Below are 14229 nucleotides of genomic sequence, written 5' to 3'. Positions count from 1 at the left end.
GAAGTCTGAGTCACCCAGTTGTTCTCCTGCCCCTTCCCTTTTCACATCTTTCTACTAACCCAGACTTCTGTGGTGGAAAAAAAGCGTATTTTTTTACCCAACTGAGAAGCCAAAACTACTGATAACTTAAAGAGGGGAAAATACATCATAAAAATACATCATAACAATTTCTGTCCAGAGCATTATTTACACATAAGTATCTCTCAACGTAATTATTTTACACAGATTATCTGAAGTCAGTTTCCAATTACAGAAATTAACTAATGGCAATTGACTATTACCTTCCTTGGAGCTATTGTTGCCAGCACTATTTCAGGGTGATACATACCAAATTGTTTGGCACTTAAAAATATTTGTCAAAATAAATACATAAATTACATCCTTTGGCACATGAAAAGAAATTCCAAATTCTTCCCTGTGTTGCTAGCTATAATGCCAGCATTTATTATGCACATATCATATATTCTCCTCTACGAGAAGGCACAGGCAATTCAGAGTCCAATTTGACCAGACCTGTCACAAAAACCAGCTTAGGAATCCTTTTACCAGAATAGTTTTCAAAGTTTAAACTAACATCTGTTTCAATTCTGAATAATCTTTCTTATTTGTTTTCAAATGACTATCATAAAATGCTTCCTTTGAATGAAAAAAGTCTGTATTATTCAATGTAACACAGACTACACCACATTCTCTCAATATTCTCAAATAAGGAAGTTAAGTCTGCCATTAGAGGTAACCCAGTACTAGGAAAAGAGAGGAACCAGTTATCTCTATAAAGAATTTCGCAAATCGCACTCACTTTGTACTTTCAGACTTAGAAGCAGCTATGCCACAGACTGATTTCATGGAGCATCTCTATGATACTCCTAACACTCCAAATTCTGTGCAAATTCCAAGTGTACAGTCTGAGGGGATGACAGTGACACAGCACAAGCCAGGTCATGCCAGACTGCGTACACAGCACCTCTTAGCAATGCTGGCTTTTGTATCAGAGACATGTGGGACATTTTCATAGACCTTTGGCCTAACTAGAAAAATCTCCCATGAATGAAATTTGCAGGATTTAAGGACTTAACCAGTGATTATTTTGCAGGAATACTGAATAGATGTTGGCATTTCACCCTCAGAGACAAACAGTTTATCCAGTAAGTACAGTAGTTGGTTTTCATTTACACATTGTTTCCAGTATTTTTTTTATGGTCAGCATCAGGGCAAAGCAGCATCAGCGTGTCTTTTTAAACATTTCAGGACAGCATGAGAGAAAATATTATTCCTTCTAACAACCAAAGAAATGCGTTGCCTTGCAATAATACATTTTTGCTGTATTTTTCATTTGAGATAGTTAAATGTATGCTAACACAACAGCTGTCTTCCCTCAGAATACACTTGGCTTTTCATTATTACTAATTAAAACTTGAAAACCTTTTTTATCATCCTGCATCATGACAAATGTCTTCCTGAGGGACAGATCCTATCAAAGTTACCAAGTTCTATAGGAGAGGAACTGACAGACAGAAAGCAGAGCAACTAAAAAGTCTGGCACAAGCATCCTCACTAAGTGATCATACAGTAAACATCTTTAAATAAACATGAAGCTTATCATATTTATTTTTTTCAATCACATGCTGAAGTCTATTTGAAATGCTGGTTCCACTAGCCAGGTTTTAGAAAGGACTGCAGAGTTCTGCTGTGCTTGCCAATGTTGGGATTTTTACTACGCAGACCTAAGGCAAGGTTAAGTGAGCCAAGCACGTTATTTATTCTGGGAAGAATTCAGCAGACCCTTCCAAAAAAGGCAACCATCACTGTTTCAACACCTGCCTTGAACATTAACTACTTACTCTTCAGAACAAATCAAAAGCAGCTCTAACATGTATAGGATAAGCCAAAGCATTAAAGTCAAATAATGTTTTAAATATTTGGGGATACATCAATTTTTATCTGAGCACTAATTATGCATTGAATGAGTGATTAAGAGACTGCTGCTACAGATACTTTTATCTCCTCCCTTCAACTCCTTCAGTGGTTACTTTCTGAGGCTGCAGAGTGGAAAAAGTGCCCCCACGCTATTTCTTCCAGTTGTTGCAAGGACATGAAAAGGGAATGCATCGGAAACATCCTCTGCTGCTGAGTACACCTACATGTCCTGTCACATTTCTGAGGCTAAATGAAGAAACTGGACATGGAAAATCCGTTTGCAAGACCAAAAGATACTGGCCATGGCCACTAACCACAGCAAGCGCCGCAGTTCAAAGGGCTGCTCCTCAGAGGAAATGAGGATCAAGCACAGTATATTGAAAATTTGCTTCCAAAACCTGAGTCTTCCATCAAAAACCAAAATGTGTTTAGAAACATATTTTGGTTACATACACTATTACCCTGCTGACCACTGGGGAAAATAGGGCCTGAAATTTTCTTTGCATCATAGCAAGGCAAGGAAACATACACCCTTCATGCTGGGGGGACAGCCTTCATATGTCCCTTAAGAAAAGGTTCCAGTCTGCATAAACTGCCCTTGCAAGGCTGCCATGGTAGTTCAGGACATCAGTTACCTGGCAGAAGTGTAAGAAGTTACTACTCCCCAGAGGAAACAACTCCCAGAACCAAACCTGAGTCATCTCAAATATATACAGTGGTGAGTGTGAATACTGCACACACAAAATAGCACATTCTGTTTCTTATTTCACCTATTTCCTTCTCTCCTTTTAAATGTTTATTGCCTTTTTTTCCCCTTTGAATCTGATCCAGGGGGATCATGCTTTATAACATTTTAAGTATTTAACGTAGTTATAATTCAGAACTCCCAAGTAGGAAACAAGTTCATAATTTAGCCTTGAGAGAGAGAGGTAGACACCTCTGGGACATGACTCAGAATACAAAGTTTAGTGTCCACAGCCATACAGCATGAACCAATCCCTCCTCTCACAACAACAGCTACACCACTACCCATGAAAGGCCTGCCAGCACAAGTGACCAACTAATCGACCCCTAAATCCATGACTGAAGCAAATATAGTAGAAGGAAAAGAAGCAGCATCCTTCATATTTTTATCTGAGGTATGCAGTATCAGACCTGTGGTGGAACATGTAGGAGAGGAGTATATCTGCTCAGAATAAAGTTAAAAGACTTCAACCAACTATCAGAGCGGCCTACATGGGGATCAGAGTCAGCTGGTGTTTTTTGATACTGTACTTTTATGTGCTTTCATCCACTTACAGAGGAAAAATAAAGCCATGGATGGAGAAATATCAGGTACTCAAAAAATGTATCTTTTGTTGTTAATAAATCCATATACAACATACTATAATCATCAAGAGAACAATTCTCTTCAACAAATAAGAAACATGCTGCTTTTGAAATTACATGCCGCATTTGTGAATCATCAACTTTGCATAGTCCTTACAGCCACAGAGGTGTGATGTTTTCAGACAATGACAAAATTTTTCATTTTCAGTTTAGTGTTCTCAAGACCACATGCAGTCATTAAAAAATTCCACTTACAGTTTTCACATTTTGAAAAAACACACATAAGAGCAGCATTATCTTAATTACATTTTCAATTTTAATTCTACTTCCTAGGAGATGCTCAGTTTGGCAGCTACCAAAGATCCTTACATGACCAAGGCCATACAATGTTTTCTCAAGATGAAAGCAGAACCTTATGAGATCAGAGAGCAGACTCCTGCACATCTTTATATAGCTAGAAAAAAAATCCTGGGATTTTCCATCAAAGCTGAATCTGTGTCAAATCAAGTGCAACTTTCAAAACCCCTAAGGAACAGTTACTAGAATGATAAACAAACAAACAAGAAAATCTGTGTAAGGGGGAAATCTGTTCCCAAAGTTTAAGGCTCAGGAGTTTATTAATTGCAGACAGGTAACTGTCCACTCATCTCACATTAATTTAACAACACCTTAATAGACTCAACATAACACTTGTTTGATATGAGCAAAATAAGGTAGCAGAAGCTTTTCCAGGGATTCTGTTTCAAGTTAGAGTCAATTTAGTGGAAGAAGTGAAGGGGAGAATCAAAGCGTATCTATGCAACTGCAGCTATAGTTTCCACTGGAATCAGTGACTCAGTAACACAACCTGTTGTGATTTATTATCTCCACATCACTAACACCAGGAGTCTGCCAAAATCCACTGCCTGCTTCTGTAAACTTCCACTGGTTAAGCCCCTGTTTACTGAAGCAAACAAAGAAAGGAAGGAGCCATGACCATACAGAAGAGAAAAGACTATCACAGGTGCCTGTTCCAGGTCCTTCAGCCTCCTGCAAGACTGGTTTGGGAATACACCTCGACCACTAAATGCAAGAATATTCTTTGTTTCCTTACTCTTGCAGCCTGGATTAACCTAAAGTCCACATCTTCCTGACTACCAGCTGTCTTGGTTCTGAAAGTGATAGGTCTGGGCTTCTAGAGGGACCAGGAGTAGGAGGAATGCTTAGCATCAGAGGCAGCAATGAGAAAGATCAGCAGGAGATACAAGAGGCAGCATCATCCAGATCTGGCCTATCCACACTCCTAACAGAAGTTTTGTTTGGAGCAATGACCCACAGAGACAGCCCACTCTTAAAGCTGAAACAAACACCATGCAGTAAAGCTTGAATTTTGAAAGATGTCTTAATCACATGGGATCTAGTATGAACTCCATGACACTCTTAGCAAACCAAGCTCCCAAAAAAATGCAGCCCTTTGAAGTCCCACGAAAGAAGAAGCTAAGGCACAAGGACCTGCCTAGTTTCCTGTGAAATTTACTGGCAAGTTGGTATTTTCGAAATATTTCTGCCCAAACCAAAGTGATTACAGTGAAAGCAGAGGATACCTATACATCATAAAATTTCCCTATTTTGGGACATCACACAGAATTTTTTTACCAGGCTCTGCATACTCATTTCATGTACTATATCTTGCTTCCTAAGCCAGAAATATCACTTCTCTTCTGAAATGTCTTCCTGAAGCAAGCTTTGAATGAAAAAAACCAACCCTCAAACCCTCTAGATATTTAAAGATGCCTTACTAGGATTATTGTACTCTTAAACTCCTTTTACATGCATCATTTTCAAGCATGTATTTACTACCCTGTCATTTTCTGCCATTCCTACTGCTGACAAAATCCTTCCCCTCTTTTGCCAAGAATATAAGAATCACCACCATATGTAGCCTGAGGTCACCCTAATATTTCTGGGAGTAACCCATTTATATAGACTTTAGAAAAGCAGTATTTTGCCAGGGTTGAATCATGCCAGGAGACAAAGTCTATAGGGAAATTTACCATTGTGAAAAGCATAGTAAGAGTTACTGTTTACTAAACACTTTTAATTAGACACATAATGCTAATTTTCACATTTTTTCAAAAGGCAGGAAAACGGTGTGGGGAGGGGAAGGGAGGATATGAACTCTTCCAAGTGGAAAAGGGCAACTACAGGATTATTTCCAGCTCCTGAGTAGAAGAACGATGAAGATCTATAAAAAAAACCCCAAACCCCAGGATTCTACAGCAAAATGTAAATGTCCCTTTAAATTCCTCTTCACACTGTTACACAACAGTGAAAATCTACTGCTTTTACTTTGAATAGTGAAAGGTCACTATTAATAGCGAATTTATCACTAGTCATGCATTTCCTATCCTTCCTCACTCTTCTCCTAGCAGAGCACTCTTCTTCACATCTGGGTCTGTTTAACCAGTGATTGGAAATTTAGCCTCCTGATTTCCCGTTAAATACTAGGCACAGGAAAACAAATAGCACTTGTTTTTCAGTGAGTTTTGTCAGTCATCCAAATCTAGTGCAAGCCATAGAACAGCCTGTGGTTTGGTGGCAGTGACCCAAAATATGTGAACCATATTTTCATGAAGTGAGAGGAATAAACCACCAATTGGCTGGAATAATAAGAACATGGCTTTTTTTCTTCTCAGAAATACAGAAATGACTAATAATTAAACTCTTCATTCTATCACTTCTTCTTCTTTAAAGCTTTTATTTTGTCTTTTCAAATCTCAAACCAAGAGCAAGTGATCTGTTTTTGTATTTATCACTACTGCTCTTGCTTCTTCCATTTCACTACCTTAACACACACATTCACTCCTAGTTCTTGCAAGGTTATTTGTTTGCATAAGTGTTTTCTTACCTACAACTCTTACTCATTTAATTGCCTGAATAACTAAATCAGAGAGAGCTGAAGCATTGCTTCTTAAATCATATATTACATATAATCACATATGTAGATATTTAAGGGGTTTTGGATCTATTCTAACAGGAAATCACAAAGGATTGGGAACTTTCTTTCATTGATTTAATTCTCACTACTTTCACTTGCTGAGTAAAGACATTCCTAGGCTATAAAAGCAATTGAAAAAGCTACCATATATAAAGAAAAAAAAAATAACATGCTGAGCAGCACCTATAAAACCCTCTTTCTGTACGGTTTCATAAAACTTCTGGTTTTTTGCCAAGACGTGTTAGCAATAAACTAGTTTTAGGGAAAGAGAGAAATGACGACTTGATGGGAAGGAAGGAAACTATTTTGCTGTATGAAAACTTAAAAGTGGGGTAGTGGAAGAGGTCTGGTAATGTTTTTCTGCAATACTGACCTGCACCAAGATCACAGGTAAAAGCAGTTTCTACAGCAGCTGTCTAGCATACGTAGAACTGTGATCTGTCATAACCTAACCAGTCTAATCACCAGTGAAGATGTCCTTCAACTTCCTCTCCCACTCCCCTTCATAATGCAATTTTGGCATTTATTCCCTGCTGAGGAAAAAAAACAAAACGTAGCACAGATGCCAAGCATTCCCCTTGCTGAACTGAACAGAGCTTCACACCCATGCAATACTCTTCAGAGTGATGAGCCCATGAACATCTGAACAGAAAATGCCCAGTTCCCAAATTGTTGTATTTTTGTGACATGTACAAATATACAATCAGACTAATATGACAACATGCACCAGTAATTGAAGTGATGATTTACAATTACTTAGGTCAGGCAGTTCATGCCCTAACCCATTTCAGGTATTTTTGGATTGAAATGCCATGACACTAAGGTACATTTATTTTTAACACTATGAAAATAAACTCAAGACTTATTTTACTAAAATTACAATAATTTCACAGCATCACCTACTTCACCCGTCAATATACAGTAACTCATGCAGAGTCTGAAAATAACCCTGTCCATGCTAAATGTATTGTTAACACCACACTAGGTAGACACCATATATTCTTTTCTCTTTCTTGTCCAGAGAAAATTTTTGTCAGGTTTTTATCAAAATGCCCAAATTTTCTCTTAAGAGTACTCACTGGTGTTCTTTCTGATTTATAGATGGGGAAAGCACCCTGAGCAGCAAAATTACAACACTGGCAACAGAACAGCGAAGAACGACTTCCCTCAGCAGCCATGCCCTGTCATGATGGCTTCCTCCAAAGTACTGTCACTCTGTGAGAATCACTCTGCTTCCATTCAGTGCCACTTTGGGGCACGCAACTTAATTTTAATGATAATTTATTCCACTGTGAGGTTTAGCCACCAGTAGACATTTTGTGAAAATGAAACCATGAGCTGTTTCCATGAAGATAAAGCACATGACAAGTCACTGAGTGAAACTATGTGCATTACATGATAAAAATAAGTTCAAGACCGCATGTATACATCAAATCTACATTTTCATACTGAAAAAGTGTTTACCAAGAAGGTAATTTGTGCTTTCCCCTATATTATAACCATGTACCCAAAGCCTGGATTTTCTCCCACATTCATTTTAAGCTTCTTAACTGATGGAGGACCAGGCCCAAGGCAAAAATCCAAGCTTGAACTATGTGATAAGAAGTTAAACTCCAGCCCAACTCAGTATTCCTGTCTTTTCCTGGTCTTTTGGATATGTGCTGACACAAGCTTTAAATCTTTTCATCCTTTCCTGGGGCAGCTTAGCTTTAATGGAAACTCAAACAATAAATTCACAGAGTGAAGGAAACAGACCATTTTGCTAATGAGGACGCTAGGAACACACAGCCCTAACTCTACCCTCTGCTCCAGTACAATCATCAGTTAAGCTCAGTGTGCCTTGGTTTCTCCACCTGTACAAGGCTAATAACAGCACTTGTGCTCCAATTAATTATCTCGTATCCTGGAGTTACCTTTGTTAGAAATAACCCTGGAATTTATAATACAATTAATTTGTAACTTTTATTTAGTTATTGACTTACTCAAAGCACATGTCCCTGTAACAATTTGAAAACATTATTATGATACTTTACATAGGGAAAAAAAGCACTAATATTAAAAAGAAATAAGGACCTAGGACTTCACTAATGGTTACATGATCCTTTCACTAAAAACTTTGACCTAGCTCTAGCAACGTGGTCTTTATCAGCAACAAGTCCCAGAAGTTGTCATTTAAACTTCTTTACACTATTTACCATTCTAACTAGGACTCAATCAGTGAAAGTCATTGCAATTCATACTTTACATATAGTATATTAATAAAATTGTGAATGAATGTATTGTTTGAAAAGTCTGAAGGAAAAGTTGGAAAGTCAATGAATATCTTGCCTAAGACTTCCATAGAGACAGACAATAACATTGTTATGACACTCCTGTAGTATGCATGGCACAGATTTCTGTTTTGAGCATAGAATTCATGGGCACTAGAAAAGCTTTTTTGAATTTGTAATCTTTTATGATTCAAAATACTCAATTTTCTGTTTTGGCTATACATTTAAGGAGACTGAACAAGTCAGAGCCACAGAGCTAAGTATTTTTAAACAAGGGCCAAGGAAGCATGCTCGGCACTCTGCAACCCTTGGAGCTGCTATTTACAGTCCCAGGGTCAGTTGTCTGGACCTTACTGAAGGCTCTGGCACAGAGGCAGGGAACCTCTCTGCAACTAGGGCAGAAGCAGTATGTCCCTTTGCCCCACAGCTTACCCAAATCAAGAACCCTTGATTCTGAAAAGGGACAACCTTTTCTAGGACAGAGACCATCGCAGGGTTTGCAAACTAGCACAGCTCAACACAGGCAAACAGCTCTATGCAAAACTAGAACCCCTTGACCTCTATTTGGCATACTGCACTTGTCTACAGGTGCTGCTAGGATTTCCTCCACATTTTTCATGTTTTCTGTGCCACATGACTCTGTGCTCTTTTTTCAGAAAGCTTTTGGGAAAACAATGCATTCGTCCTTGTGAGCAGAGTGGAATTGTGGAAAAGCAACAGATGATGACCACACTTAAAGTTTTTCAGCCCGTAACCTCATGGCTTATCATCCCAAGTTGCCCTAGCTACTGAGAAACTGGGTCATGGAAGGCTGATGAATCCCTAGTAAGAGACTGAAGTTAGCTTATGTTTACAGCAAAAATATTGCCTTAGGAAAAGAAAACAGAGTGAACTTTCAGAGTGAGAGGAACCAGAGGGATTAAACTGGGAGAGGTAATGGTGGATCAACACCCTGGCATTCTGCAATCTCATTCTTTGAGCTCTTTGTAGGAAAGAAAAATACAAACCTTAATATGGTGGAAGGAAAAATACATAAATTCATATGGCACTTAAGGAGATCCAAAATTGTTATGGAGAGCTATTCAGATGGATTAGGGATGGGTTAACACTGAGACCCAGTTCAGTCCCTTGCAAAAAAAAGGTGAGCTCCCATGGGCAGCAGCATTATCCCAGTGCCACAGGCTGGCAGGATGGCATAAGGCACCACATTGTTCAGCCCTTACCATGACCAGCAGAGACTAAGAGGTACAGTTTTGAGAGGAGGCATTTGATTTGAGCCCCCAACACAGCAGGAAATCTGTAGTGCCTACCAGGTACTCCTGCCCCAGCTGAGAAACAGTCCACTCCTTCCTGCAGCATCAGTGGCCAAGTTTATCAGGGCAGTTCTTGAGGTCAGGCAACTTCTCGTTTGGCAAGGACTATGACTGCTGCTGCTCACATCTTCAAGCCTGATCTTGTAACCAGAAGAGCCTGAAACAGTTTTCTGAAGCAAACACACATCTAATGGTACAGTTTTGGCAGTCAGAGCCTTGGGCACATTCCTATTTTTCCTAAGCCTTAATGCAGGCTGTTGAAGCCCCACTGAGACAAACCAAGCAAGCTCAGCATGATCACCATCTGAACTCCAGCACAATCAGCTGAGCAGAAATGGATGAGTCTCAGAAGACCATCTCTCCAGGTCCGGAGCAAGGTAAGGGGAGAGGGAAAATCCTGGGTGCAGAGGAAAAACACAAACTAGCTGAGCAAAATCTAGTTGACAGGAAATGGGAGTGATGATGCATTGTAGGAAAAGGTCAAAACTAAACTGAAAGTAGGTCCAAGGTGTTATTATCTGATGAAAGATCCTGCTTCTTTTGTCAATGAGAGGAATGAGGACGTGGTACACTGTTGTTCCGCATGTTGTTCCTCAGCCATTTTCTGAGCACACCAGAACTGTACTGGTTGCATTAAGGACATGTAACAGGAATGGTCAACAAGAAGATAACAGTAATGAATCTCCAAAACACCAACGAAAAACCTAAGATTGTGAATACCTTAGAATAAAAACAAGCCCATGTTCTTGGCACCAATCAGTAACACACTGTACTGGAAACAGGACAGAGTCCTTCAGAGTTCAAAATATCAAGGGTACTCCTACTCTTACACCTTGGTGACAGGAAAAAGAAAGACAATTCCAGAAAGCTTGCAGTGTCCAGCAAGTGACAGAACTCTTCGTGCACTTAATAGTGTCACCACCATACCAGGTCAACTGAGAGAGCAGTGCCCCCTTCTCAGCGTTCTAATGCTGCACCATGGTCCATCTTCCTGTCCTGCTGATGCACAGTGACACAATTAAGTTCCTACTGGGTGCTGCAGAAACAATCTTGCCTACCACTGTCAGCTGTGCTGGAGGAGCAAAATGAAGCCCTATAAGGATACCGCTAAAAATAATCAAGTTTAGTTCTGCAATTAGAGTTGAATATAGTGAAAGCTGCAACTTCCATAAAGACAACTCATGATTAGACATGATGTCACGCATCAAAAATTTAATCCAAACAACTTGTCTGTTTCACTACAAATAGCAAACTTGAATGTCCTGGCAAACTGTAAGGACATGATTTACAAATACTAGGTAATATTTGGATCTTGCATTATAAGCAGAGCTCCAGTCTTTCTGAGAAACAAAAATGACTTCATTCTGGGCTTAGCCTGGTCATTTCAATAGACCAAAGCTTCATCAGAGACATAAACCGTAACTGGACATATTGAGCTCAATACATACAAATTTTTGTTTTGGTCACAGACCACACAACTAGCATCCACTCTTAATATTTCCAATTGCTTTGAGACTTTTTGCTTTATGGTACTGTTAAGAGTTCCAATCAGGAATCTGTTACAACCTCACAGCTTTTTGAACTCGAATGGCTGTTAGTATTAATAACTATATGATGTGCAGATTCTGAAAAGCAATTTTGCTTTCTTTTCCTTAAATTCACATAACAAGTAATTGGCTACTTTTCCCAAACTGCTTTGCCCTACCACCTAACTGTTCCCCAGAGCCCTACAAGGAAACTTGACCCGCTGTTAACTTGTTTTTTTAATCTAAGTTTGAAAAATTTCGAAATGAATGCCATTAACTCCACGCCTTATGCGACAAGCAGCTATGATAGAGAGCAGGCCAGAGGACTGTGTACACTTACAAAGAAAACTCTTCGGATTCCAGGTGCCAGTCTTTCTGTTTTTAGTTTCCAGACCAAAGGCAAAGGAGAGTTGAGAAGAAACACCAGAGGCTTCTGGTGGATATGCACTGATGAAATTGGATTCAAATGTAACGTGACCTACAGAAAAACACAGAAATATGTAAATACTTCCTGGAATTTGAAACAATGAATCAAAGGTAATTTATACATATTATGACTTTTAGCATTCAGGTCTTGACTCAAGATTATACACTAATCTACTTCCACAAAAATCAGTCAACAAAGCACAGAGAAAATAAAATATGAAATAGTTAACATTTGTGCTCTATGATTGCAAAGCACTGCTAAAAAGAAAACCTTGGCAAATGCTGATGAAAAATAGCTTATGCAAAAGGTCAAACCACTAAGCTGAGAGTTGGAGAACATGGAGATAAAAAGAATTACAAAGCAAACTCTGATTTCTGGTTTCTAGATGGTAGTCTACAAAGCTGGCTTAGAGTATAAAACCTCACGTGCTGATTCTATTAAGGGCATAAATCTAGCCTGCAAAACAAAAAAATCCTAAACAAACAAAAAACAGGAGGAACAAATCCAGAAACACAAGTGAGCACTACACTACTTTATGGAAGGAATTCCAAAAGAAATTTTAACATACACTAGGCAAAGAAAATGCCTGTGTTCAGAGACTAAAAAGATAACAGGGTAAATGATCCCAGGAAAGTGGACATCATGGAAGTGAGGCAAACAGTTACAGGTGGCTTTGAAGCAACCAGTTTGTGGTTGCTGGAAGTCCCTCCTGCCCAGCTCCTCATATCCCAGCACTGCCCTTCTAGAAAGGCTTCAGTGTTGGGCAAAACCATAACCAAACACATGACAGAACAGCCTGTCCATTTATAGCATATACAGACTTGCAGTTGATATTACAGTGGTTTTGTGGCACCTAAGAAGCTGTTTAAGCAGTCGGGGTTTAGCTTGATACTTCATCCCACATTATAGGAAGAACCCTTTAGTGTGCAGTGGAGAGATGATCTACCATAGACTGAGCAGGGAAGCTGATGTCTCACAATACTGGTGACTGGCAGGTTCCCTGACAGACAATCACAACTCTTTCTAAAAAATGTATAGAGGAAGCAAACATGAACACAACCAGCAGTTTGAGTGGTGGCAAACAGAAATGAGCACATGGGTAATTCAGAATTAATTCTGTATCCTGCTAGAGAATCCAAAAGTAAATTGGAGATAAAGAAGAGCCACTATGTATAGTTCATGGCATGATTCTTACAAAGTGGCAAACAACCATTAGTTTACCATTAAAGTAAACAGAGGTTCATCCAGTAACGTAACTAGATGAAAGCTAGAGACCAAATTGAAAACTAGGTACCTATTACTGTTGCAAATTTTTCCAAAATAAAAAGAAGGGTGGGGGTGGGTTTTTGTTTGTTTGTTTTGGTTTGGTTTTTTTGTTTGGGATTTTTTTTGTTTGGTTGGGGGTTTTTTGTTTGCATTGGGGATTTTTTTTTGTTTGGTTTTTTGGGGGTTTTTTGGGTGGTTGTTGCTGGTTGGTCTTTTTTATTTATTTCCCCTTGAAAAGTTCACCATCACTATAAAGTCAACACTAAGCCTTGGTCTCAGGTCCCAGACACCCAGAGGACAGCAGAAAGACCTTTTTCCACTACTTAAGACCTTGCAAAAAAAGCTCGCAAACAGCTGGCTGTGCTCCCACACTAACTGGTAGCAGTTGCTTACAAGCAGAATGCACCAGATTCTGACAATCCACTGACCAAACCTGTCCTCAGTCCCCACAGTGAGAGACATCAAACCCCAAATGCACACCTCTGGGAGCACCGAGGACATCCCTGTCCTCCTCTTTGTTAAGCTTGATTAAAACTTGTTGGAAAGCTGAGTAAATCCATATTTGTAATAAACCCAAGCTGCTTTAAAGAATGAGTTCCTCTCCTGGCCCACAGCCGGGCAGTGCCAGCCCTGCCTTCAGGAAGGCCAGGCAGTGCCATATTCTGCCCTCTGCAGCCACCTCTGGCACCACCTGGCCTCTCCAGCAGAAGACATGGTAGTATTTACACATTTCATAAAGAAAACACTAAGTACCACGGAGTACCAAGAACCACATTTCTCTCCATTTTCTGCCTCTAAAGAATAAAATACCTCATTTTAGCAAATTGCAGGGTGCTAGTGCTCTCAATCCTAATGGGAGGACAGAGACCTGAAATGCCAAACAACCATGTTTGTAGCTACAGAAACTGCTTTACTGTATCACCTATAGAGCCAAAGTAGTTCTGTTACCTGAACATGAGAGAGAAATTATTCATTTTACAAGACTCCTGCTTTGTTGTTCGGTCTAGAAATGGAGAGGTGAAAGGAAAAAGGAAAAGGTGTTTAGAACCACTATTAAATTCATGTTAACTAAAAAGCATTCTTGTTTCTTTTCTTGTAGCTTTTGAGCTGTAATCACTGCTAATTACTAATAAGCTGTTTAAACTATTAAAGGTAATTATCTTGTTCTGGGCTTATGTTTTCTTACAAAACAATAAAAATACTG

At 39.3% G+C, this 14229-nt stretch overlaps 1 protein-coding gene across 3 annotated transcripts in view; it reads right to left on the bottom strand.

Moving 5' to 3' along the window:
- TGFBR3 (transforming growth factor beta receptor 3) overlaps nucleotides 1-14229 on the bottom strand; it is a 116248-nt gene that overhangs the window by 38971 nt on the left and 63048 nt on the right. For all 3 annotated transcript variants that reach the window (XM_042030234.1, XM_042030235.1, XM_042030233.1), the window contains exon 4: nucleotides 11673-11810. In XM_042030234.1, coding sequence (XP_041886168.1) covers nucleotides 11673-11810 — 138 coding nt within the window. The remainder of the gene's footprint in view (nucleotides 1-11672; nucleotides 11811-14229) is intronic.

The sequence above is a fragment of the Corvus kubaryi genome, unplaced genomic scaffold (genome assembly GCF_017639235.1).
Source record: "Corvus kubaryi isolate FWS band 111438036 unplaced genomic scaffold, C.kubaryi_AGA036_p1.0 37334, whole genome shotgun sequence".
NCBI classification, from domain to species: Eukaryota; Metazoa; Chordata; class Aves; order Passeriformes; family Corvidae; genus Corvus; species Corvus kubaryi.
Note: the sequence above shows the minus strand (reverse complement) of the source record. Positions and strands in the feature narration are given on the sequence as shown.